Consider the following 21,758-nt stretch of genomic DNA (forward strand, 5'->3'; position numbering starts at 1 on the left):
GTTAAGCTCTCAAGGACAAAGATGATGGTCATCTCTATAAATGAAGTAATCAGTCACTAAATTGGTTATTAATACTAATGAATACTCCACACCATATATTTTTTTCTTATCGTAACAAAAAAGATGTTTTTTGATATTTGACTTATATTAATGAATGCTCCCCACCATATTTCCTTTCCACATACTGTAATGTTTTTTATTTATTTTTTATTTTTTATTTTTTATGGTTGCTATGAACATGTGTTGGCATTGAGTACTCATGAACGAAGGTACTCGTTTCAAAGAACCATTTATACAGGTGCTGCTGATGAACACGCCAAAATAACCACATTGATTGAATTGAGTTGAGAATTTCATTTATTAATGTCTTTTTAAATAAAAGGTAAAATTGGAATAAAAATGTTATAACTCATTCCGTTCCGTCAACTTTCCAAACAATGGATTGTGAAATTTGTTTCATTCTCTCATAAAATATCCAAACAGTGGAATGAAATATTTATTCCGCTCTGCTCCATTAGTTTTAAGTTATCTAAACAGAGCCTAAAAGATTTTGTTTGCGAGTTTGAACCGAAGGGATGAGAGGGTTTCGAAGAAATGAAGGAGTAAACAGAAGAAATAGAATATATTGGGTCACATTTGGTCTTTTTAATTTGACAGAATTTTCAAATTAGTCCTTTTAAGTTTCGAAAGTTTCACTTAGGTCTTTTTAGTTTGATAGAATTCTCAAGTTAGTCATTTAAGTTTCAAAAGTTTCAAATAGGTTCTTTTAGTTGATAAACTATTTCACCGTTACCTCTGCTGTCAGTTAATAATTAATTGATGCTGATGTAGTCGTTAACTTGTTTTGGACCAAAATGCTAACTTTTAAAACTCAGGGTGGCAAAACGTTACGTTTAATCGTCACAAATGATCATTCTAGCACTATAAATGTCGTTTAATAATGCTAGAAATGCATTTATTGTTGTAAATAGTTGTCTTTCTAGCACTATAAATGATCATTTGTGACCATTAAACATAGCGTTTTGACACCCTCGAGCTTTTGAAAGGAAGCATTTTGATTCAAGTCAACAACTTAACGACTACATCAACATTAGTTAAACAGAGACTGGCAGCAGGGTAACAACAATGAAGTTTTGGTGCAGTTTGTGCAGCAACGAGAAGTTGATATCGAAGAAAGGAAAAGTAGAGTGAAACAAGTCTACCTCATGGATTATGGAATTAGGGTTTGAAATTTTACAGAATATGGGAGCTAACTCTAAGAACAAAAGCGCCATGGATGAAGCTTGAAAAGTAGAGAATGAAGAAACAGAGTGAAATGATTCGTTGACAGAAAACGGTTACAAGAGTAGCTTATATAGAAGCTTAGAGTGACACCTCATCACAATCTACTTCTAACAAACTACATGAAATGCAAATGTAAAGTAAATGAAAGTGAAATTACAATGTCAAAACCTAACTTGCGTATCAAGTAACTTCCATGTTATCCTTATCATGTGCCTGCAACTTTATCTCTTCAATGTTTTGCTCTAATACTCCCCCACAAGCTAGAGGTTGGTATATATCAATCAACCCTAGCTTGTTAACACACTCATAAAATTGGCGTGGGTTTGAAACTTTGGTAAAGACATCAGCAGTTTGATTATGTGAAGAAATAGACAATAATCTCATAACTCCAGCTTGTAATTTTTCACGAACCAAGTGACAGTCAATGTCAAGGTGCTTTGTGCGTTCATGAAACACAGGATTGGCCGAAATATGCAAAGCACTCTGATTATCACAGTAAAGCACTGGTAATCTTGAAGGTGATTTCTGCAAATCATGAAGAAGAAAACACATCATTGTAATTCACGAGTTGCTGAAGCTAGAGCTCTATATTCAGCTTCTGCAGAGGAGCAAGAGATGGTGTTTTGTTTCTTTGATTTCCAGGACACTAGAGATTTCCCAATGAAGAAGCAGTACCCATAAATGGATTTTCTAGTGTCTATGCACCCTTCCCGATCAGGATCACTGAACCCAAATAGTTGTAAATCTGATGATTGGGGGAAAAATAAGCCACGACCAGGTGATCTCTTAAGATATCTGAGTACTCTTAATGCAGAATAATGATGAGTAACTGTGGGAGAAGCCATAAATTGACTAAGTTGTTGTGTAGCATAGGCAATGTCTGGTTTAGTAGTTGTGAGGTATAATAACCTACCAACCAATCTCCTATAGGCAGCAACATCATGATAAGCTGAACCTCCATCTAAGTGTAAACGTGAAGAAGGATCAAGAGGTGTACTGGCAAGTTTGCAACTGGTAGCTTAGCATCTGCTAGAAGTTCCAAGTAGTATTTTATCTGACATAGTGAAATACCTTTAGAAGAACGTGCCACTTCAATGCCAAGGAAGAATTTCAATTGGCCAAGATTCTTGATTCTAAAGGTTTGATCTAAAGCAAATTTTAATTCATCAAATTCAGAGAGAGATGTACAAGCAAGTATGATATCATCTACATACACAAGAAGTGCAGTAAAGGAAGTTGCAGTGGATTTGATGAATAAAGTGTGATCAGAGGTTGCTTGAACAAAACCCTGGGCATACAGAAATGTGGTGAGTTTCTCAAACCACTGTCTACTGGTCTGCTTAAGCCCGTATAAAGATTTAAGCAGTTTACAAACCTGTCCAGGTTTGGGAGAAGATACTCCTTGAGGTACCTTCATATACACAGTTTCATGCAATTCACCATGAATGAAAGCGTTATTAACATCCAATTGGAGAAGATGTCAGCCATGTATGGATGCAAGAGCCAAGAGTACTCTGATAGTAGACATTTTTGCAACAGGAGAAAAGGTTTCAAAGTAATCTAAACCTTCTGTTTGAGTGTATCCTTGTGCCACAAGTCTTGCCTTGAATCTTTCAACACTACCATCAGCATGTCTCTTAATCTTGTAAACCCATTTATTACCAATAGCAACAACATCTGATGGTAAATCTACAAACTCCCAAGTGTTGTTAGCATTAAGTGCTTCAAGTTCAGTTTGCATAGCAGTTATCCAGCTGGAGTCTTGATTGGCATGATGAAAACTAGAGGGTTCTATATCATGGGAAATAGAGAGAGCATATGCTTGATGTTGTGGAGCAAGTTGGGAGTAAGACACATAATTTGTCATAGGATAAGCAGAAGAATGAAAAACATAATCTTGCAAGTGTGAAGGGGTTTTGCTAACTCTTTGTGATTTTCTAAGAGATATAGGCTCAACATTTTCATCAGCTTTATGAAGTTGTTCAACATCATCAGTGACAATATCATCTTCAGGAACATCCTCAAAAGTAGTATCTTGCATACAAACTTCTGTATCATCAGGTAACTTGGCAGACAAGTCGTGTCTGCTATCTATATAAATGTGAGTATTTGGAACATGATTCAAAGGTAAGGAATGAAATGGGAATTCCAAATCAAAGAACTTCACATTTTTGGATACAAACACTTCAGAATTTTGAACATCAAACAAAATATAGCCCTTCATTCCTGATTTGTAACCTAGAAAAACACACTTCTTTGCTCTGGGATCAAACTTATGTCTGTTAATAGGTAAAGTGAAAGCATAATTGAAGCAACCAAACACCTTAAGTTGACTCAAATCTGGTGTTTGATTATATAAAACTTCATGAGATGACCTATTTTGTAGAAGTTTAGTAGGTATTCTATTTAAAAGAAAAACTGCATGTAACACAGCATAAGACCATAATTTCTTAGGTAATTTTGACTGAAACAGTAAGGCTCTACTAATGTTCAATATGCGTTGGTATATTCTTTCTACCCTTCCATTTTGTTGTGGTGTATACACACAACTTCTTTTATGTATGATACCTTTCTTAGCATAAAATTCTTTCATGAAAATTTCTGGTCCATTATCACTTCTGATGGATTTCACTTTCTTTTCAAACTGGTTTTCCACCATATAAACAAAACTTTTGATCTTTTCTGAAGCTTCTGATTTGTTTTTCATCATAACAACCCAAACATGTCTACTATAATCATCCAAAATGGTCAAAAAATATCTGAAACCATGAATAGATTCAGTAGAAAAGGGGCCCCAAATATCAACATGCACAAGATCAAACATAGCATGTGCATTATTCTTAGTGACACAAAAGGGCAATTTTCTTTATCTTGCCATTTGACATACATCACAAGCAACATGACCACTGACAGAAATGTAACTATACATCTTATTCATATATTGCATTCTATCATGAGATAGGTGCCCAAGTCTAAGATGCCATAAAATTCCATAAGGCACTAAACTACTAGATTCATTATTAGCAACAGAAATACTTGAAATTTTGGCTGTTTCATGGTTTTCTTCTCAGCCTTCAAGTAATAAAGTCCATCTATCTCTTCAGCCAAACCAATCTTCCTCGTATACTTCTTTTCCTGTATAATACACTGATGCCTCAAAATTCAAAATGCAGTTTTGTTCTTTGCACAATTTTGAGACAGATATGAGATTGACAGCAAAATCTGGTAAATATAGCACATCTTGAATATGTAAAGAATCATACAACTTCACATTTCCTCTGTGACAAGCTTCCACAATATTCTTGTTGGGTAAAGCAACACTAATTGGTTTAATTTCACTATAACTAGTGAACCAACTTAAATCATGACATGTATGGTGTGTTGCACCAGTATCAACAATCCAACTACTATCATCAATTTTGCAAATAGCATTATTGATAAAGAGTTTACCTCCAATGTTAACACTTGAGCTCTTGGTCTTCATCATGTTTGCTGAACCTTTAGCTTCAACATTGCTTCTTTCCAATAATGCAATCAAATTTTGATACTGATCCTTAGTTAGCATCATTCCACCTTCATCATTTTTCCCAGCAGAAGTGCTTCCTTTAGATTCAACATCTTCACAATCCACAAAGTTAGCATTTGCAAAAGAATTTCCACCTCCTCTGCCCCAATTAGGAAGCTAACCATGTTTCTTGTAACATGTTTCAACTGTGTGATTAGTTCTATTACAGAAACTACACACTATGGGATTTCCTCCTCCTCTTCCTTGAAATGAATTTCTTCTACCTCTTCCAAATTGCCTCTGACCATCCATGGCATTAACTAAGCCAGAAGTTGTATCACCCAAAGAGATAGTTGGTGATGATACTACATTATACTGCATCTTTCTTTCTTGCTGCATAACCATAGAGAAAACCCTATTTATCTAAGGTAAAGGATCCATCAACAAAACTTGTGATGTTACTCCTTGATAATCTTCATTCAATCCCATCAGAAACTTGATGATTATATCTTCTGCTCTAAAAGCTTTGTTATTCCTCATAGCTAAACATGTACAGGCAATTGGACAAGTACATTGAGGCATACGCCTATATTGATCCAATTCCTCCCATAAACCTCTCAATTCTGTGAAAAACTCAGTAACTTTCTTGCTACCTTGCTTCAAATTTGCAATTTCTTCCTGCAATTGAGCTACTCTAATTCTATCTCCTCTCACGAATCTATCTTTTAGGTCATTCCACATATCAATAGCATTTTCTATAAACACTACACTTTGCGCAATTGAAGGTGAAATAGAATTGATTATCCAAGTATGAACAAGATTATTGCACCTTTCCCAAGCTGCGTAATTCAGATGATCTTCTTCAGGTATTGGTATGGATCCATCTACGAACTTGAATTTGTTCTTCATATCAAGGGCTCTTCGCATCTTCATGGACCACAGATGATGATTTTCACCAGTTAATTGTGGCGTAACCGTAACAGTTGAAGAATTATCTGAAGAATGAACATAGTAGGGATCAAGACTTTGATCCTGATTCTGATTGTTGTTTCGCACCATAGTGTGACAAAGATTTGATCAAAAACGAACGAAAAAATCAAGAACACAGAGAAAACTGTTCAAGTAAGAACAAAGAAATGAAAAACGCAAATTGAAGCGAATTGATGTAAAGAAAGAAGAAGAACAAACGAAGAAGATGAACTGAACAAACGTTCAATCTTCATTGTGCGGAAGCAGAGCAAGATGAACTTGCTCTGATACCATCTAAGAACAAAAGCGCCATGGAAAACGCCATGGAAGAAGCTTGAAAAGTAGAGAATGAAGAAACGGAGTGAAATGATTCATTAACAGAAAACGGTTACAAGAGTAGCTTATATAGAAGCTTAGAGTGACACCTCATCACAATCTACTTCTAACAAACTACATGAAATGCAAATGTAAAGTAAATGAAAGTGAAATTACAATGTCAAAACCTAACTTGCGTATCAAGTAACTTCCATGTTATCCTTATCATGTGCTTGCAACTTTATCTCTTCAGTGTCTTGCTCTGATACTAACAACTAGGCAAGCTTGATGAAGAATTGAAGCAGGCTGACAAGGAGTTGAGTACTATCTAGGAGTAAATCGGTTTAGCTTACCAAACATGTTCCATAAGGTCCTTTGCAATGAATTTTCGAAGGAATGGGATTTAATGACCATGAAATCAGATAAGTTAATTGCAGCAAAGAGGGAGGAGAGAGTGACTAAGATCTAGTTTTGAATTAATTTGATTTGATTCTAAGTCACGTGGCAAAAATGTCAATTGTTGAGAAGCTAGCTTATCGCTAATAGCTTATATGCTAACGCAATAAATTTGTAGTGTTTGGTAAAATTAGCGGTAGACTTATAAGTATGAAATGACATAACTTTTTTCAATTAAGGCTACAAGGGTACAATTAAGATTAAAAAATGATGAGCTTTAAGCTAAAAGCTATTTAAATTAGCTTATAAAAAAAAATGATATAAGCTAATAAAGATAATCTATAAGCTCGTGAGAAAGTGACGGTTACCAAAAACATTTTTTGGTCAAATGAGCTTGTAAGACATAAGCTATAACCTTAAACATAAGGCTTGCCAAACATACCCTTAACATGTTATATATTAATTTTAATGATAAAATACTATGGCAAAATTGTATCAAGCATTCTTTAAGCCACATGGTTGTACCAAATAAATCATCTAAGTTTTTTGTTTTCCACACAAGTCATTTGAGTTTAAAAATTGCTGAGGTATAGAATCTTCAACCTAATAACAAAAGTTTTCAGTAAAACAACCAAAAAAACTCAATTAAAATCATTTACTGAGATATATCCCTTCTTTCTTTCCCTCATACTTCTCCATGCACCCACAGTACTTTGCATTCTCTTCTCCATCAAATAACAAATCATCTCACTCCTTGAAGAAGTACTACAGAGCCAAGTGAACGAAAAACTTCTCAAATTATGAGGATACTAAAAGTGACGATATATGGCCACTGCACCATATCAACCGGTTGAAATTTGCCTATGCATCATAGACAGCTTTCAAAAGTAACTTTATAACCCATAAGCATGGGAGATGACAATTCACAAAAATACCACATGCTTTTACTGCATGACATCATTACATGTCCTGGTTTTGATTTTTTACCATATAAATTGGAAAAAGAAGAGAGAAAAATTCAGTGTAAAAGGAGATAAAACATGATCTACCATAACCATAAATTGATTCTAGAAAGTACTTACGAAAACTTGCTCTGGTTTTGATTTCCTACAGAAGCAATGAAACATTGAAGATAGTTCATTTGCTCCAACTACTACAAAAAGATACTACACATATATTGATTTGGTGCTTCTGAACAATTGAGTTTATCAAAAGCAATGTAAGAACGGAAATAAAGATATGACACATGTTCTTAGAACTAACAAACATTTTTCAATCTGCTATAATACATACCGAAGTAGCAGAAAATAATTGAAGACAAATTTACACTCTACACCACTGAGACAGATAGCACAACTTCTGTCCTTTCACAACTTGTCCTCCAACGAGATCTTCATCCTTGATGCTTCAAGTTTTTCAAAGTGACTCTGAGATTAGAAAATTGAATTTATCACATGTTTTAGAATCCACAACATTCCATATCGATTAAGAAAGGGAAATAGCATAATAGATTCACTATAGCCTGAGTCCTTAATTTAAAGAACTAACAATAAGGAGAGGATGTAATCATCGAGAAAACAATTTATCACTCAGAGCATGTCCATTCTTACCTGCAGCAGGGAGCACCTCAGAATTCGCAGCCTGAAAACAACGACGAAAATTAGACAAAGGCATCTTAGGTTCCACCTAACAATGAAACAGCCACTAATAACTTGGTGTTAACTATTTTTGCCCTATAATGAAAAGTATTTTTACTCACTTCATCCTCATCAGATTCATCATCAGAGGATTCATCATCATAGTAGCTGGGACTGAAACAATGAAAACAAATATATACGAATGAGTACCTCAGCATAATTTCAGGTCAAAATCCCAACCCCTATCTATAATAACATACACATCTTCCAAATACTCAAATATGTCCCCAAGAACGAAAGGCAAAGGAAAAGAAAGTTAAGGCAAATCGAATCATTCCAAAGTAAAATCAAAAGAAAAGTTTAAATTTAACATGTTCATATTCATGAGAAAATTGTTCAGAACATCTTGTAGGCTGTACATTAACCTAACAACCAAATCCGAAGGAATTAAATTAGGCTCACATCATGAAACGATCTCAGTAAAAAAACCACTTTATATACTAAATATATTATAAAGAACATCAGCCAAATCCTATTAATATAAAGGAAATACAAATAAAATAATGCAGAAGTCTATAGTTTCAAGAAATACAAAATTAAAGATATTACTGAAAAAGAGCTTTAAGAAATTACGTTGGTATAGAAAATAGATACAATAAAGAATTTTGAATTAGCTTTCATGTCAATTAAGTCAACATTAAAGTTTTGCTTTTGATCACAAAAATGCAGCCCAATATAGACTTGGTGCATTTAAAAGAATATTAACTTTTAAGTACTAGCCATATATTTTAACTCAAATAGATAAAACAAATAATACAATTCCTCTAGTTCAACTTGCATTACCTTCGCATCATGTTATTAGTTATTTCAATCAAAACATTCACTTTACACACAGGAACTGGGACCCGCGTTTAATTGTCTATCTCTCTGCGATTAAGTGTTCCAACATCTAAGCATTGGCCGGAGCCATGTTTAAGCATACTGCTGAACCCTAAAAGTTTCATCTCCATTATGTCGGTACATCACACTAACCTAAAGACCTAACCTAACATTCTATAATTCATTCAATCAAATATATTTAGGATTCATTGAGCATTCAAACATACCTAACATGGTCTAAAAATGTTGGGATGTTATAGTGTGCGAGAGCAGGGAGGGGGAAGATTGAACCAGTTTCACAAAATTCAAAGTAAGACGAAACCACCTACTGAAGTTTGAAAGACAAGTTCAAGATTCTTTTTGGGGTAAAAATCATTTCATGCTTTGGTTTGGCAATTATAAAAAGTAAGAACAACCACACTAAACACTTAGACAATTTCATTTCCCAGCAAACTGAGTTTGTCCAATAAAATAAATGGATTCAGTTCACAAATGGCATACTCCATAAACTAGTCATAGTAGTCTTACTAGTGAAGCTACTTATTTCATCAACCACACGTTTATATTATGCAATGAAGTTAATTAGTAAATTGAATCCATTCAAAGAAAAACAAAGAAAGAAAGAAGATTTACTGAAACATGACGACACAACTTTCCAGGCATACATCTTCGAATTGGTTGCAGACATCATCCAGCTTTTCTATATCAGCTATTAAACGTCTCGAACAGTGTATATCGATCTTCCTTAAATATGGGGCATTTTTTAAGATAAACGTAACAAATTGGATTTCATATTCATTTCCATAAAAATTTGAAAAGCATAATCGATTGAGAGAAGAATTGAAGCAACAAGGCACTGAGTTCAGTATCAAATCTTCACCATCCAAGTAGTTAAGTACCTAAACAAGAACCACTAAACAAGTCAACTGACAGAAATAATATTATGGTTAGCCATGAAAGACGGCAAAAACAAGCACTGATGAGGAAAATAAAGCGTACCGCCGCAGGAATCTCAAGAACTTCCAATTTAGGAGTCTTTTGAAGAATGTTCATTAGTACTTCATTAGTCTTTGCAGATATCACAGAATACACATCAAGATGTGTCAAATTGTCAAACAAAGGAAGAAGATGGAGAGTATCCTTTGTATGGTGAAGAGACTAGTAATGGAAACAAACTATGTTCAATATTGTGAGAAAGAAAATATGCAACGATTAAAAGAAACACATAACTAAAAACAACATTTTCATTAGGCATTATCTGATGAAATACTTCACACAGAAAGAAAAAAAAAATGAAGACGGTGAGCAAATCATCAAACATACCTCGAGAGTATCATTTGCTAGTTTGAGAGACTTGACATTGCTAAGTCCACTTAGTAGCTCAATTGCACACTTAGCAGTATATAGTTCATTAGGTGGATAGAGAAACCCAAGATCAATATCGGCATCAACTATGGAGGTCAGGTTAACAGGGATAAATTGTATTGTTGGATCACATCTGCATCTTAGATACAAAAGGTTCGGAGTATCAATCATGACTGTCATATCATCATGAATGTCTTCAGAAAGCATATTAAAACGGATGGTCAACTCCCTTAGTGTGGAAATTGCAATGTTAATGTGCATTATGTTCTCCCAAGACCAATCATGCAAAGTCAACTCTTGTAAGACAGAGCATCCAGAAAAAAGTCGTTGAAATGACTTCTCATTTGCAAAGGTAACATCTGAAACTACTAATGTCTTTAGCTTAGGGAAATGAATACCGCTAGGAATATGAAGAGTGAAATGGAGTCCTAACCATAGTTCATTCAATGATTCAAAAGTTGAGAAACTATGGGGTAACACAAACTTATCATCTGGATGACCCAATGAAAGTTTAAGATATTGCATTTTGTGCTTCGCAGCAAAATATATTAAGGAATTAACTTTGTCTGCATCAATAACACTTTTAAATATTTGAACACAAAGCCTTTCTACGCGATAAGATTCGTGTAGCAATCTTCCAACTAGATCTAAGAGGCTATTTTCCTTGTTTTTCTGATCCAAGAGGCTATTTTCCGTGTTGTTCTGGTTTCGGGGGTCTAAGTCATATCGAGGATGACGAAAATTAAAATCAAATGCAGATAAGTAGGTCCACAATTGTTTCCACTTCTTAGCCAATATGGAAGTTCTTACAGCATCTTTCGTAGGGAGCAATGAAAGAATATGAAGAAGAACGCCCTCGGGTAAGTTGCTAATGATATCATCCACATTATGTTTTTGGATCTTATACGCATCGGTTGAGATTGTACAAGCCATGGTCTAAACCTGCCAGCACGAAATAATAAAGCAATAAGTTGAGCCAACATTTTAAAGTATGAGTGGCATGCAATTTAGGAGGCAAGCTTTTAGCTTAATATAACATCTACTCTCATGTACTTCAGCCAAACTACTAGCTAGGTGTGAATCAAAGCAAAAAAAAAGGGAAATTGGGATTTGAATCTGAAATACTTGTGTTGTGATGTAGAAAATAGGGAATCCCTTATGAATGATTAAATAAATTAAGCAATAATCTGAAGGAAAAAAAAAAATCCATTGATTTAATAAATTACTTTAGTAGCAATGAAGAGAGTGAAGCAACAAGATGAAGAGCATACTGCGAGCAGTGGTTAACCTGAAACCCGATTTTGATGGATTAGCCTCACTAGTGTAAACCAAAATGACAAAGTTGTGTTTGTCAACCTGGTGAGAGAAAAAGGAGTAGCACATTGGCCTGGCCGACCAAAATGTCACAGTTGCTTCCTTCTCTATCTTTCACAGTTTTTTTTTGTGTTTTTTTTTTTACACTTGTGACATTATGATTGGTCAATAATGTTACCAACCACAATGTCACTCAAGTGCTATTCGACATAGAAAAAGAAAAGGGAAAAGTTTAAATAATGAGAAATGATATTTGTACAACCACTTTGTGATAACTTTTTTACAACTTTCTCTCTCAAACTCACATTATTATCTTATTATCTCTCTTTCTTTTTCTCTCTTCATTGTTTTTAACCAATGAAAAGAGAGAAAAAAGAAGTTGTCACCAAAAGTTGTATGAAATGGTTGTTCAAATATCACTACTCTTAAATAATATACTCCCTCCGATCTATTAAAAAAAACAATTGATTTTTTTAGATATTTTGAATAATTTATGTATCTGGTTTAAAATCTAAACTAAATACATAATTTATTCAATGTATTTAAAAAGTTAATTGTTTCTTGTAAAAAGAACAGAGTATAAAGGTAATAGTTGTGTTTGATCCTTGCAATGAATGTGCACAATAATCCTTTTAATGTATCGAAATTTTGAAATAGTTTATGATTGTGTATTATATTAGTCAAAATGATCTCTTACATTAAAATATTTTGTTAATATTATCGCATTATTCCTTCAATATATTAATTTATTGTCATATCAATACGTATTTAACAATTTTTTTTTTTTTTTAACAAGGCCTATAACAATAGTTAATGTCAACATGGAAGGTTTACTTTAATATATGTGATTATTTTGACTAAGAAAGTGTATAATTAAAGACTATTTCAAAATTTCAATGCATTTGGGACTATTGTAGCTACTCGTTACACGTTTAAGATCAAAATGACTATTTACTCTAATTTATATTTTTAAAATAACTAAATAATGCGTAATTTTTTTGAGTCTCCAACTAATTTTTATATCCTCTAAAAAAAACTAATTTATTACTGGGTTGACTATCCAAGTATTTTTCATTGTGAGATACTTAAATTAATATCTAGATTGATCTTTCGAGTTGTATAGGACTGTGATCGAGGGAAAATCCCTTCCTAAAAAGATTTAATATTGGTAGATTTTAAAATTAAATTCGAATTCAAAACCTCTAATTAAATTTATTAAAAATAATTTAACGTGTAATAAATAATTTAACCACAAATTATTGGTTATAAGATGGTATAACCACAAATAATTAATGGTTATACCATCTTATTAATGGAATCTCACCTCTTTCGACAAAAAAAGTATTAAAAATTAATGTTTTGTAATAAATAATTCTTACCATTTTTGAAATCCTTAACATGAGCCGTAAAAACATAAGTTAATATCACTCTTTCATATCCTGTAAACATAGTTAGTTGGCAGGGATGCATTATTATATGCAGGGGTCGGGTTCAAATTCAAAAAAAAAAAGAATGATCTTGTTAACCGATGCCCCGAGATACTGGTTAAGGAATCTATAAATAGAATTTTCTGTCTTGAAAATATAAACGGTCACTTTTTATTAAATAATAATTACATTACTTTTTAATAAAAATTTACCTCATTGCTTAACCAATATGCGGGACACGGTTAACATTTTCTAAAAAAAAAGAAAAATAACATTCCTCTTTTATAAATTTTCATGTGCATTTACTATTCTATTTGAGAATTGCTGTGCCCACATTTGATTTGACTGTGCCACACGAGTAAATTACTCAAATGCCCTTCGGCAGTTAACTGCCGAAGTTTTTAGTAAACCGGCGGCAGTTAACTGCCGAGGAAATAAATTCAGTATAATCCATTGGCACTTAAGTGCCGAAATTCCTGGACTCATGTTGTTCGACAGAAGCTGTTTGTTCCTTTTATACGAAGAATATTGTTTCATTCACATGTAGAAGAGAGTCAAGATTAAATGATTTTGTGGGCTTTACTTCATCAATTGCACACAAATTTAATTAAATTAGATAAAAAAAAGATGATAGAAAGAAATATGTTAGTTTAGGTTTGGTCTGGTCCATGCGATGAATTGAATCAAAGAATGAGAAGGATGTTAAACCCAAGCAGGAAACATTTAAATCTGAAAGATAACAAAAATCAACCAATACTTTAATTCATGCCATGGCTTTTCGTTGGATTACTCATAACACAAGACCCAAATCTTTGATTCATTTGAATCAAATATAAATATCAAAAGAATTGATGTTGTCGCATGAAGTTTGGAAAATTCAAGAAACTGTAGGTCTGAGATTTGGGTAAAATGGAGCAAGGTTAAGTGGGAGTGGGATTGATTCAGCACTCTTCGGCAGTTAACTACCGAGGTTTTCCTCGGTAGTAACTACCGAAGGGTATTTTCGTCTTTTACATGTGTTTCTCAGCCTTCTCACATGTGTAAACAGCAATTCTCATTCTATTTTTAGAAAATCTTAGTAACTTGTGGTTAAGAACACGTAGGAACTCCAAAAAAAAATACTCCCTCCGTTTTTAACATAATATTTTTTTTTGTATTGGAAGAAGACAAAACAAGTTCTTCCACTCTCTCTCTTCGTTGACGAAGCCAAAATGAGTTACTCATCTAGCTACTGCCATTGCACTGTTGATGCTGCTGATGAGGTTTGGACTTCTAACCACCTAAGTTTTTCCCATTTTATTTATGATTAGGCTCTCTAATTTGACCAACATTTTCTTCCGTAACGTCTTTAATTACCTTCCATAAGTATTTTGCTGTTGTTTCCATCAACACCGTGGATCTTCATTTCGTTTTGTGGAATTTGGATCTGATACTTCAAATCTTGTTTAACCATTCAAGTTCATGCTATATTTCTTTTCAATTTCTGGCCACTGTATCACTTCATCATGTTTCTTTTTTCAGCTCATACTATCGCTTCTTCTAGTGTTTCTTTGTCATTAATTATATCTTGAATGTAAAATGTTAGTAATTGGTTTTTAGATTAGTTTTTTTTTTCTCTCCCTATTCCAGGTTTGAACTAGAACTATGAACCACAAACACTCCTCATATTAGGTGTGTCCTGGTGTCGAACACGCATCGGTGTCCGACACCAACACCGACATGACACCTATGATTACACTGAATTATGTCATTTTCTCAAATTATTATAAGTGTCGATGTGCCTGTGTCGTGTCTTGTGTCCGTGTATGTTCTTCATAAATTCCATTTCTTTTGTTCAACCAAATGATGGTTTGAAGATTACAAAGTTTGAAACCGACTCCTGGTCTGCTACTGACACAACACCGACACATGTGAATTATGTCATTTTCTCAGATTATGATTGGGATGTCGATGTGTCGGTGTCCATGTCGTATATGTGCCGTGCGTGGATTACAACTTTCATTTTTCAGCTTTGACCGAGTCAAATAGGCGCCATCTTGTGATAATAAATTCCAGAATCAGTGGTTGATAATAACTGAGCACATGTTTTGGATTAACACCAAATAAAATTCAACCCTTTCTCTGTTGGGGAGATTCTGGCATATGTTGATGTTAATTAACATGTGCATTTTTGGATATTTTTTATTTTTATTTTTTTTAAAATAAATTAGTTTTTAACATCTGTTCTTTCCTCTTAAATCTCAACATTTTATAATTATCTAATTTTCCTTGCATAGCAGACTTTCAGCTTCACAGCAACGGTGCAAAATACATCATCCTCAGCAAGTTAGTTTTGGCTTTTACAATTGCAATGACAATGGCTTGTAATAGCATCCGAAGTATCTCTTCACCTAAGATGAAATGGAAATATGATGTGTTTGTGAGCTTTAGAGGTGGCGACACACGCAACAATTTCACTGATCACCTTTTTGGCACTCTCCATAAAAAAGGCATTGTTACCTTCAGGGATGATACAAAGCTCAAGAAAGGGGAAAATATATCATCTGAGCTTCTACAAGCTATTGAAGGATCCCGTATTTTGATTGTTATCTTTTCAAGGAACTATGCTTCTTCAACGTGGTGCTTGAAGGAACTAGTAAAGATTGCTGAATGCATTGAAGTAACAGGACAAATTGTTCTACCTATTTTCTATGATGTGGATCCATCTGAGGTGCGAAAGCAAAGCGGAGATTATGAAAAAGCCTTTAGGGATCATGAAGAAAGATTCAAAGGAAATTTAGAGAAAGTGCAAAGATGGAGAGGAGCCCTAGCACAAGTAGCCGAACTCTCTGGTTGGGATGTAAGGGATCAGTAAGTAGTCTTTTCTATGTTTGCAACAAGTCGATCATAACTTTTTAAGTTTATAAGTAAAACTTAAACTCTTCCATTGATTTTTTTTTTGAAACAGCAAAATTTTATTGATAACCACTTAGTCTAAAACAAAAGCACATAATTTTTGGTTCTTGAATTGTTTTATCAATTAATTTTTGTTTGGGGTTGTTGTGTGATGATTTGGTATTTCTATCCTCTGGTCTTTTAGGCCACAATATGCAGAGATTGGAAAAATTATTAAAGAGGTAACATGCTTATTGAGTCACAAATCTTCAACTTTACCTAACGATATAGTTGGGATGCACTCACGAGTCGAAGAATTAGAAAAGCTTTTGATTATGGACTCAGATGATGATGTTCGAGTGGTAGGGATTTGTGGAATGGGTGGAATAGGGAAGACTACTCTTGCTACTGCTTTGTATGATAGAATCTCTAATCAATTTGATGCTTGCTGCTTTATTGAGGATGTAAGTAAAATTTACGGAGACCATGGCCCGATTGGAGTGCAAAAGCAACTTCTTTGTCAAACTCTAAATGAAGAAAATCTTCAGATATGCAATCTTTTCATGGCATCTAATCTGATACGCACTAGGCTATGTCAAATAAAATCCCTTATAGTTCTTGATAATGTTGATCAAGTTGAACAACTGGATAAATTGGCTATGACACGAGAATGGCTAGGCACAGGGAGTAGAATCATCATAATTTCTAGAGATGTTCATATCTTGAGAGAGCATGGAGTAGATGAAGTGTACAAAGTTCGACTCTTGGATCATAATAATGCCCTTCAATTGTTTTGTAGGAAGGCTTTCAAGAGTGATGATATCATGAGCGGTTACATATACTTGACAGATGATGCACTAACATATGCCAATGGCCTTCCATTAGCAATTAAAGTTTTGGGCTCATTTTTGTATGGCCGAGATGTCTCTGAATGGAGAAGTGCATTGGCAAGGTTAAGAGAAAACCCAAGGACAGATATTATGGATGTACTTCGAATTAGTTTTGATGGACTAGAGGATACAGAAAAGGATATATTTTTAGATATTGCTTGTTTCTTTTATAAAAAATCGGAGACATACGTGAATAAAGTTTTAGATTTTCGTGGATTTCATCCTGAAATTGGTTTAAGAGTTCTTGTTGATAAGTCATTCATAACCTGTGAGAACGGGAGAATTTTTATGCATGATTTGTTCAAAGAACTAGGCAAGAGTATCGTTAGGGAAAAATCACCCAAAGAACCAAGAAAGTGGAACAGGATGTGGGACTACAAGGATGTCCACAATGTTATATCAGAAAACATGGTAAAATAGTTATTAAAATAAGATTATTGCTTACCATTTTTCTATATCGATTAATAACCTCAAAGTATCTATCGTTTTTAATGTCATTTGCAATACTGTAGGCAACATCAAACCTTGAAGCCATAGTTCTGAGGCGTTATCCAGAAAATATTGAAGAAATACAGGGGATGACAACATTGAGAACTGAAGCTTTAGCACAAATGAGTCGCCTTAAATTGCTCATGCTGTGGAATTTGAATTTCTCAGGAAGTCTCAATTTTCTTTCTAGTCATTTGGGGTATCTCTGTTGGGATAAATATCCTTTCACTTGTTTGCCATCAAGTTTCCAGCCGGATAAACTTGTTGAACTGGTCCTACCTCGTAGCAACATCAGGCAACTATGGGAGGGCACAAAGGTAATATAAACATGGTTATGAGCCTTTGTTTATCTTTTTCTGATGAACACATAAGAAGTGTTTATCTCTTAATATTCCTTCTTTCACTACAGTTAGTTAAATAAATGAATTAAAGTTTAAATATGATTATTAATTTTTCTCTTTCCATTTATCATTGTCTGCAGTGTTTACATAATTTGACACATATTGATCTCTCTCACTCGGAAAATCTTATCATGATGCCCGATTTCTTGGAGATTCCAAATCTTGAGTTGCTAGATCTTGAAGGATGTATAAAACTCCAGCAGATCGATCCATCCATTGGTATCTTAAGAAGGCTTTCCAAATTAAATTTGAAAAATTGTAGAAATCTGGTAAGTATTCCTAGCAATATTTTTGGTCTGAGTTCTCTCAAACATCTAAATCTCTCAGGCTGTCCAAATTTACTTAATAATAAGATGTTAGAGAGACAAAGGCAAAATGAACATTTGGAGATGCTTGATATTAAAGAATGTACTACTCAATACCAACCAACATCCTTCATCTACAAAGTTCTAAAGCCGCACTTTCCATTTTCTTTTTTTCGAAAACGCGAAGATTCGGTTGGTTTATTGTTGCCTTCGTTGTCTTGTCTGTCATGTCTGCAATATCTTGACCTAAGTTTCTGCAATCTTTTTCAAATCCCTAATGCAATTGGAAGGCTACATTGCTTAGAAATTCTAAATGTGGGAGGAAACAATTTTGTTACTCTACCTTCTAGCATCAAGGAACTTTCCAAACTTAGACAGTTGAACTTGGAGCATTGTAAACAGCTGAAATATTTGCCTGAGCTCTCATCAAATACTGTCTTGCCAGTAGGAAAAACATTTTTTGGTAGATATGTAGCTGGATTATATATTTTTGACTGCCCCGGTTTAATTGAGATGGAATGCTGTTATAGAATGGCTTTTTCTTGGATGATACAACTCCTGAAGGTGCCTACTCCATCCTTTTTCTTGTCTATATTTATTTGTATGTGATTGAACTAAAACATAACTAATTTATCTGGTACCAGGTGCACATGCAATCCTACCTCCCAATGGGTCAGATAAATTTTGTTATTCCCAAAACTCAAATTCCAACGTGGTTCAACAAACAAAATGTAGGTAGTTCAATAAGCATTGACCCATCACCTGTTATGCATGACAATTTGATAGGCGTTGCTTGCTGCTTAACTTTTGTAGCACGTGATGGTCCAACTAATTTAAGTGAGACAGGTCAATATCAGGATAATCCGACTAATTTAGGTGCAGGATGGTCACCTTATATTGGATTTGGTTTTAAAAGTAAACATTGTGGACGCTTTCCCATTATTCCCATACATCTTGGAAAAGATCTGGTCACAGTTGATTTAGATCACTTGTTGCTAATTCTTTTCACTAGGGAAGAATTTATTAATTATTATATGAATTATATAACAAAGGGATTGCATGATATTAGTGGTATTGAATTGACAGCTGTAGTTGAGCAGCCCCTTGGTTTGCATTTGGAGGTAAAAAATTGTGGTTATCATTGGATATTTAAGGAGGATCTGGAACATTTAAACCCACAAATGATGTACAGTGGAAATTCCTCAGTTCAGCCATAAGTGTTTCTATTTTATAGATGATATTAAGCTGATTTTTTTGACAGTTCTCTTTTTATGCGTGTCAATATTAATGTACATTGTTACAATGATAATGAACATGCTTAGTGATTGACTGTCTCTGAAGATCTATTGCTAAATGACTGAGTCTTGGATTTATTTATCTTAATGTTAAGTCGAAGTTATTGGGTGTCTCTCTCTTTTCATTGGTTAATGGTTAACTTGTTCATTAGTTTTAAAACATAGGTATGAACATGAAAGAAAGTCTTATGCACATTTTTTCTTGGCATTATGCCTCTAAAATCCCTTGTCACACTCATGTTGCTGGCTTCACTATCGCTCCCAGTGACATTGCTCTGTTGTTCATTGGGTCTGTGTATTACTTTGCTTATTAACTAATTTTAGTGAAATAATATCCTATATACACTTTCATAAAATAAAATAAAAAGTCCTGCCTACACTTTTTGTAAGCGTGTGGCAAAATTTAAGAGTTGAGATCTTGCTGTTCTAAAGAGAAAAATACACTGACCTCTATTTTGTTTTGGAGTTTTTTTTCTTTCTTAAATCATAACCAAGAAATATTTGGAATTTATTTAACTTAAGTCTATTTCAGGTCCTAATATGATTTTTTTAACAGCAATTAACATTTATTTATAAAGGTGGAAAGAAGTACAAGAGGTACTAAATTCACAAAATAAAAAATAGTACTCATCCCACCAACAAACCAAGAGAAATGTCAATATCCTAATGTATATTTTTTGAATGACAAATGTTGGTTGTAATCTTGTACGTCGGAAGAATTTAACCTATGACATTTTTGTTACTCCAACACTTATCAGTTATGTCCTTCCCCTCAAACAACCAAACTTATCAAGGAAGTGCCAAAACAGCCACACAATCCTAACCAGTTTCAATTCAAAAGTGGCTTCTACCATGAAAATGGGAAATGTATATTGTATTTTCACTCATTCCGTTTCTCATGCGTTTCATGCAAGTCACACCAGTTTATGTGAAATCTATTCCCAAAATAGTCGTTGCATTCAATAAAAGACGAGTGTGTGTTACAGAATCGTCAAACATGAATACTAATGATCTATTGAAGATAAGCTTGCTAATCTGTACTGAACTTACACCTGCTTGCGACACCTCACAATTCAGCAGAAGTTCAACAATAACTAATAGAATATTTTAACAATAGCACAGAACAAGTAACAAAATCAAATTGAATGCCATTTCTAAAGTAAGTGTCAAAACTAGCCTTCCATATGCAGTAAGTACTAATAGGAACATGTTCATAATTTATATACATTATTTAATTATCAAGTGAATCATTACTTTCCACCTTTAATGTAATAGTTCTCCCGGTAAGATTCTTCACATATATTTTCATATATACCACCACCACGAACCTGCAAAATCCAGTGGATATTGTAATGAGAGTATATCTTGAAGCTGCTTTCACATTACCTATTGTATCTTAACTCTCTACATCCAATGTTATGATCCTTTCCTGTCAATGTTTTGACAAAAATTTGCATTCCACCTATCAATCGAAGCACCAAATGAAGTGCGGATTCTGTTTGAATGTTGTAATCCACAAGCGTGCGACCATCCTCCAATTGCCTTCCTATCAATATTTTCACAAAGATCTTCATCTGCTCAAATTGAAACACCAAAACGTTAGAAACAGGTCACACACATCAAGACAACACTAAATAAATCATGAATGATAATCCATCGAATTCAGAACAAGTTGGGACCAAAGAAATACTCGAGATTAAATTGATCAGTTCACAGTTTATATTAGAAGATATTCCACGATAGTTGTTGGGTCACGAGGGATTCCGAGGGATCATCACATCGGGTGTTTTAACAATCATACAAGCTACAGAGAGAGACCACACTTTAACCCAAAACTTGACGTCATTAGGTTTATGGGTCCTCTAACTTATAAAGTGTTCAACATTCACCTTTCTATCCATATAAGATATATTACTTACATTTGATATACCAACAATCTCTATCTCAAGTATGAGTTCCTCCGTTCTTTTATGGGTACATATGTTCTATTAGATAGTTAATCCATAATTACACTTAGTGATTAGTCACAAATCTGTTTTCAGTTTTGGTTATGAGTTAGTTAGACTTTAGTTAGTTAGTTCTAATAACTTGACCTACAAGTCATGTGTGTATAAATAAAAGTTGTAAATCCCATCTTTCATTAATAAATGAAAAACATAATACAACAAACTCTTCTCTCTCTAACTTCTTAATTCTTATTCTGTTCTTTCAATTTCATTCATTCTATGTTACATAAATAAAGCAACCGTAAAAATGAAAATTTGAGGCTGTAAAATTTGAGGCAACATAAATAAAGCTTATTGTCAGAAAACGTGGTGGCTTTCAAGTTTAATGACTATATCACATAATAATGTGAAGCAAAGAAGGTTAATATCATATTGTAAATTTGGGGTTTAATTGCATTTTTGGACCC

At 33.9% G+C, this 21,758-nt stretch overlaps 2 protein-coding genes across 5 annotated transcripts; one reads left to right on the forward strand and one right to left on the reverse strand.

Moving 5' to 3' along the window:
* Positions 1–7,491: 7,491 nt before the first annotated feature.
* Positions 7,492–11,767, reverse strand: LOC25492927 (F-box/LRR-repeat protein At4g14103). 3 transcript variants are annotated; one of them, XM_024782866.2, is made up of 7 exons: positions 11,639–11,767; positions 10,309–11,292; positions 9,985–10,143; positions 9,619–9,884; positions 8,229–8,280; positions 8,080–8,110; positions 7,492–7,896 (listed from the first exon to the last, which is right to left on the reverse strand). In XM_024782866.2, the coding sequence occupies exons 2-7, from the start codon at positions 11,281–11,283 to the stop codon at positions 7,886–7,888; spliced, it is 1,494 nt and encodes a 497-aa protein (XP_024638634.1). In that variant the 5' UTR covers positions 11,284–11,292; positions 11,639–11,767; the 3' UTR covers positions 7,492–7,885. The 3 variants fall into 3 exon arrangements, with proteins under 3 accessions (XP_024638634.1, XP_013456708.1, XP_024638633.1); XM_013601254.3 differs by having other exon boundaries at positions 11,622–11,764; XM_024782865.2 differs by having other exon boundaries at positions 11,577–11,748.
* Positions 11,768–14,210: 2,443 nt separating this feature from the next.
* Positions 14,211–19,433, forward strand: LOC25492928 (disease resistance protein RUN1). Of its 2 annotated transcripts, XM_024782239.2 has the most exons (6): positions 14,211–14,353; positions 15,371–15,941; positions 16,171–17,266; positions 17,368–17,661; positions 17,826–18,614; positions 18,695–19,433. In XM_024782239.2, exons 2-6 carry the CDS (start codon positions 15,442–15,444, stop codon positions 19,265–19,267), a joined length of 3,252 nt encoding a protein of 1,083 aa, XP_024638007.1. In that variant the 5' UTR covers positions 14,211–14,353; positions 15,371–15,441; the 3' UTR covers positions 19,268–19,433. The 2 variants fall into 2 exon arrangements, with proteins under 2 accessions (XP_024638007.1, XP_039689921.1); XM_039833987.1 differs by lacking the exon at positions 14,211–14,353 and having other exon boundaries at positions 15,796–15,930.
* Positions 19,434–21,758: the final 2,325 nt, after the last annotated feature.

This window comes from Medicago truncatula, chromosome 4 (genome assembly GCF_003473485.1).
Source record: "Medicago truncatula cultivar Jemalong A17 chromosome 4, MtrunA17r5.0-ANR, whole genome shotgun sequence".
In the NCBI taxonomy this organism is placed as follows: Eukaryota; Viridiplantae; Streptophyta; class Magnoliopsida; order Fabales; family Fabaceae; genus Medicago; species Medicago truncatula.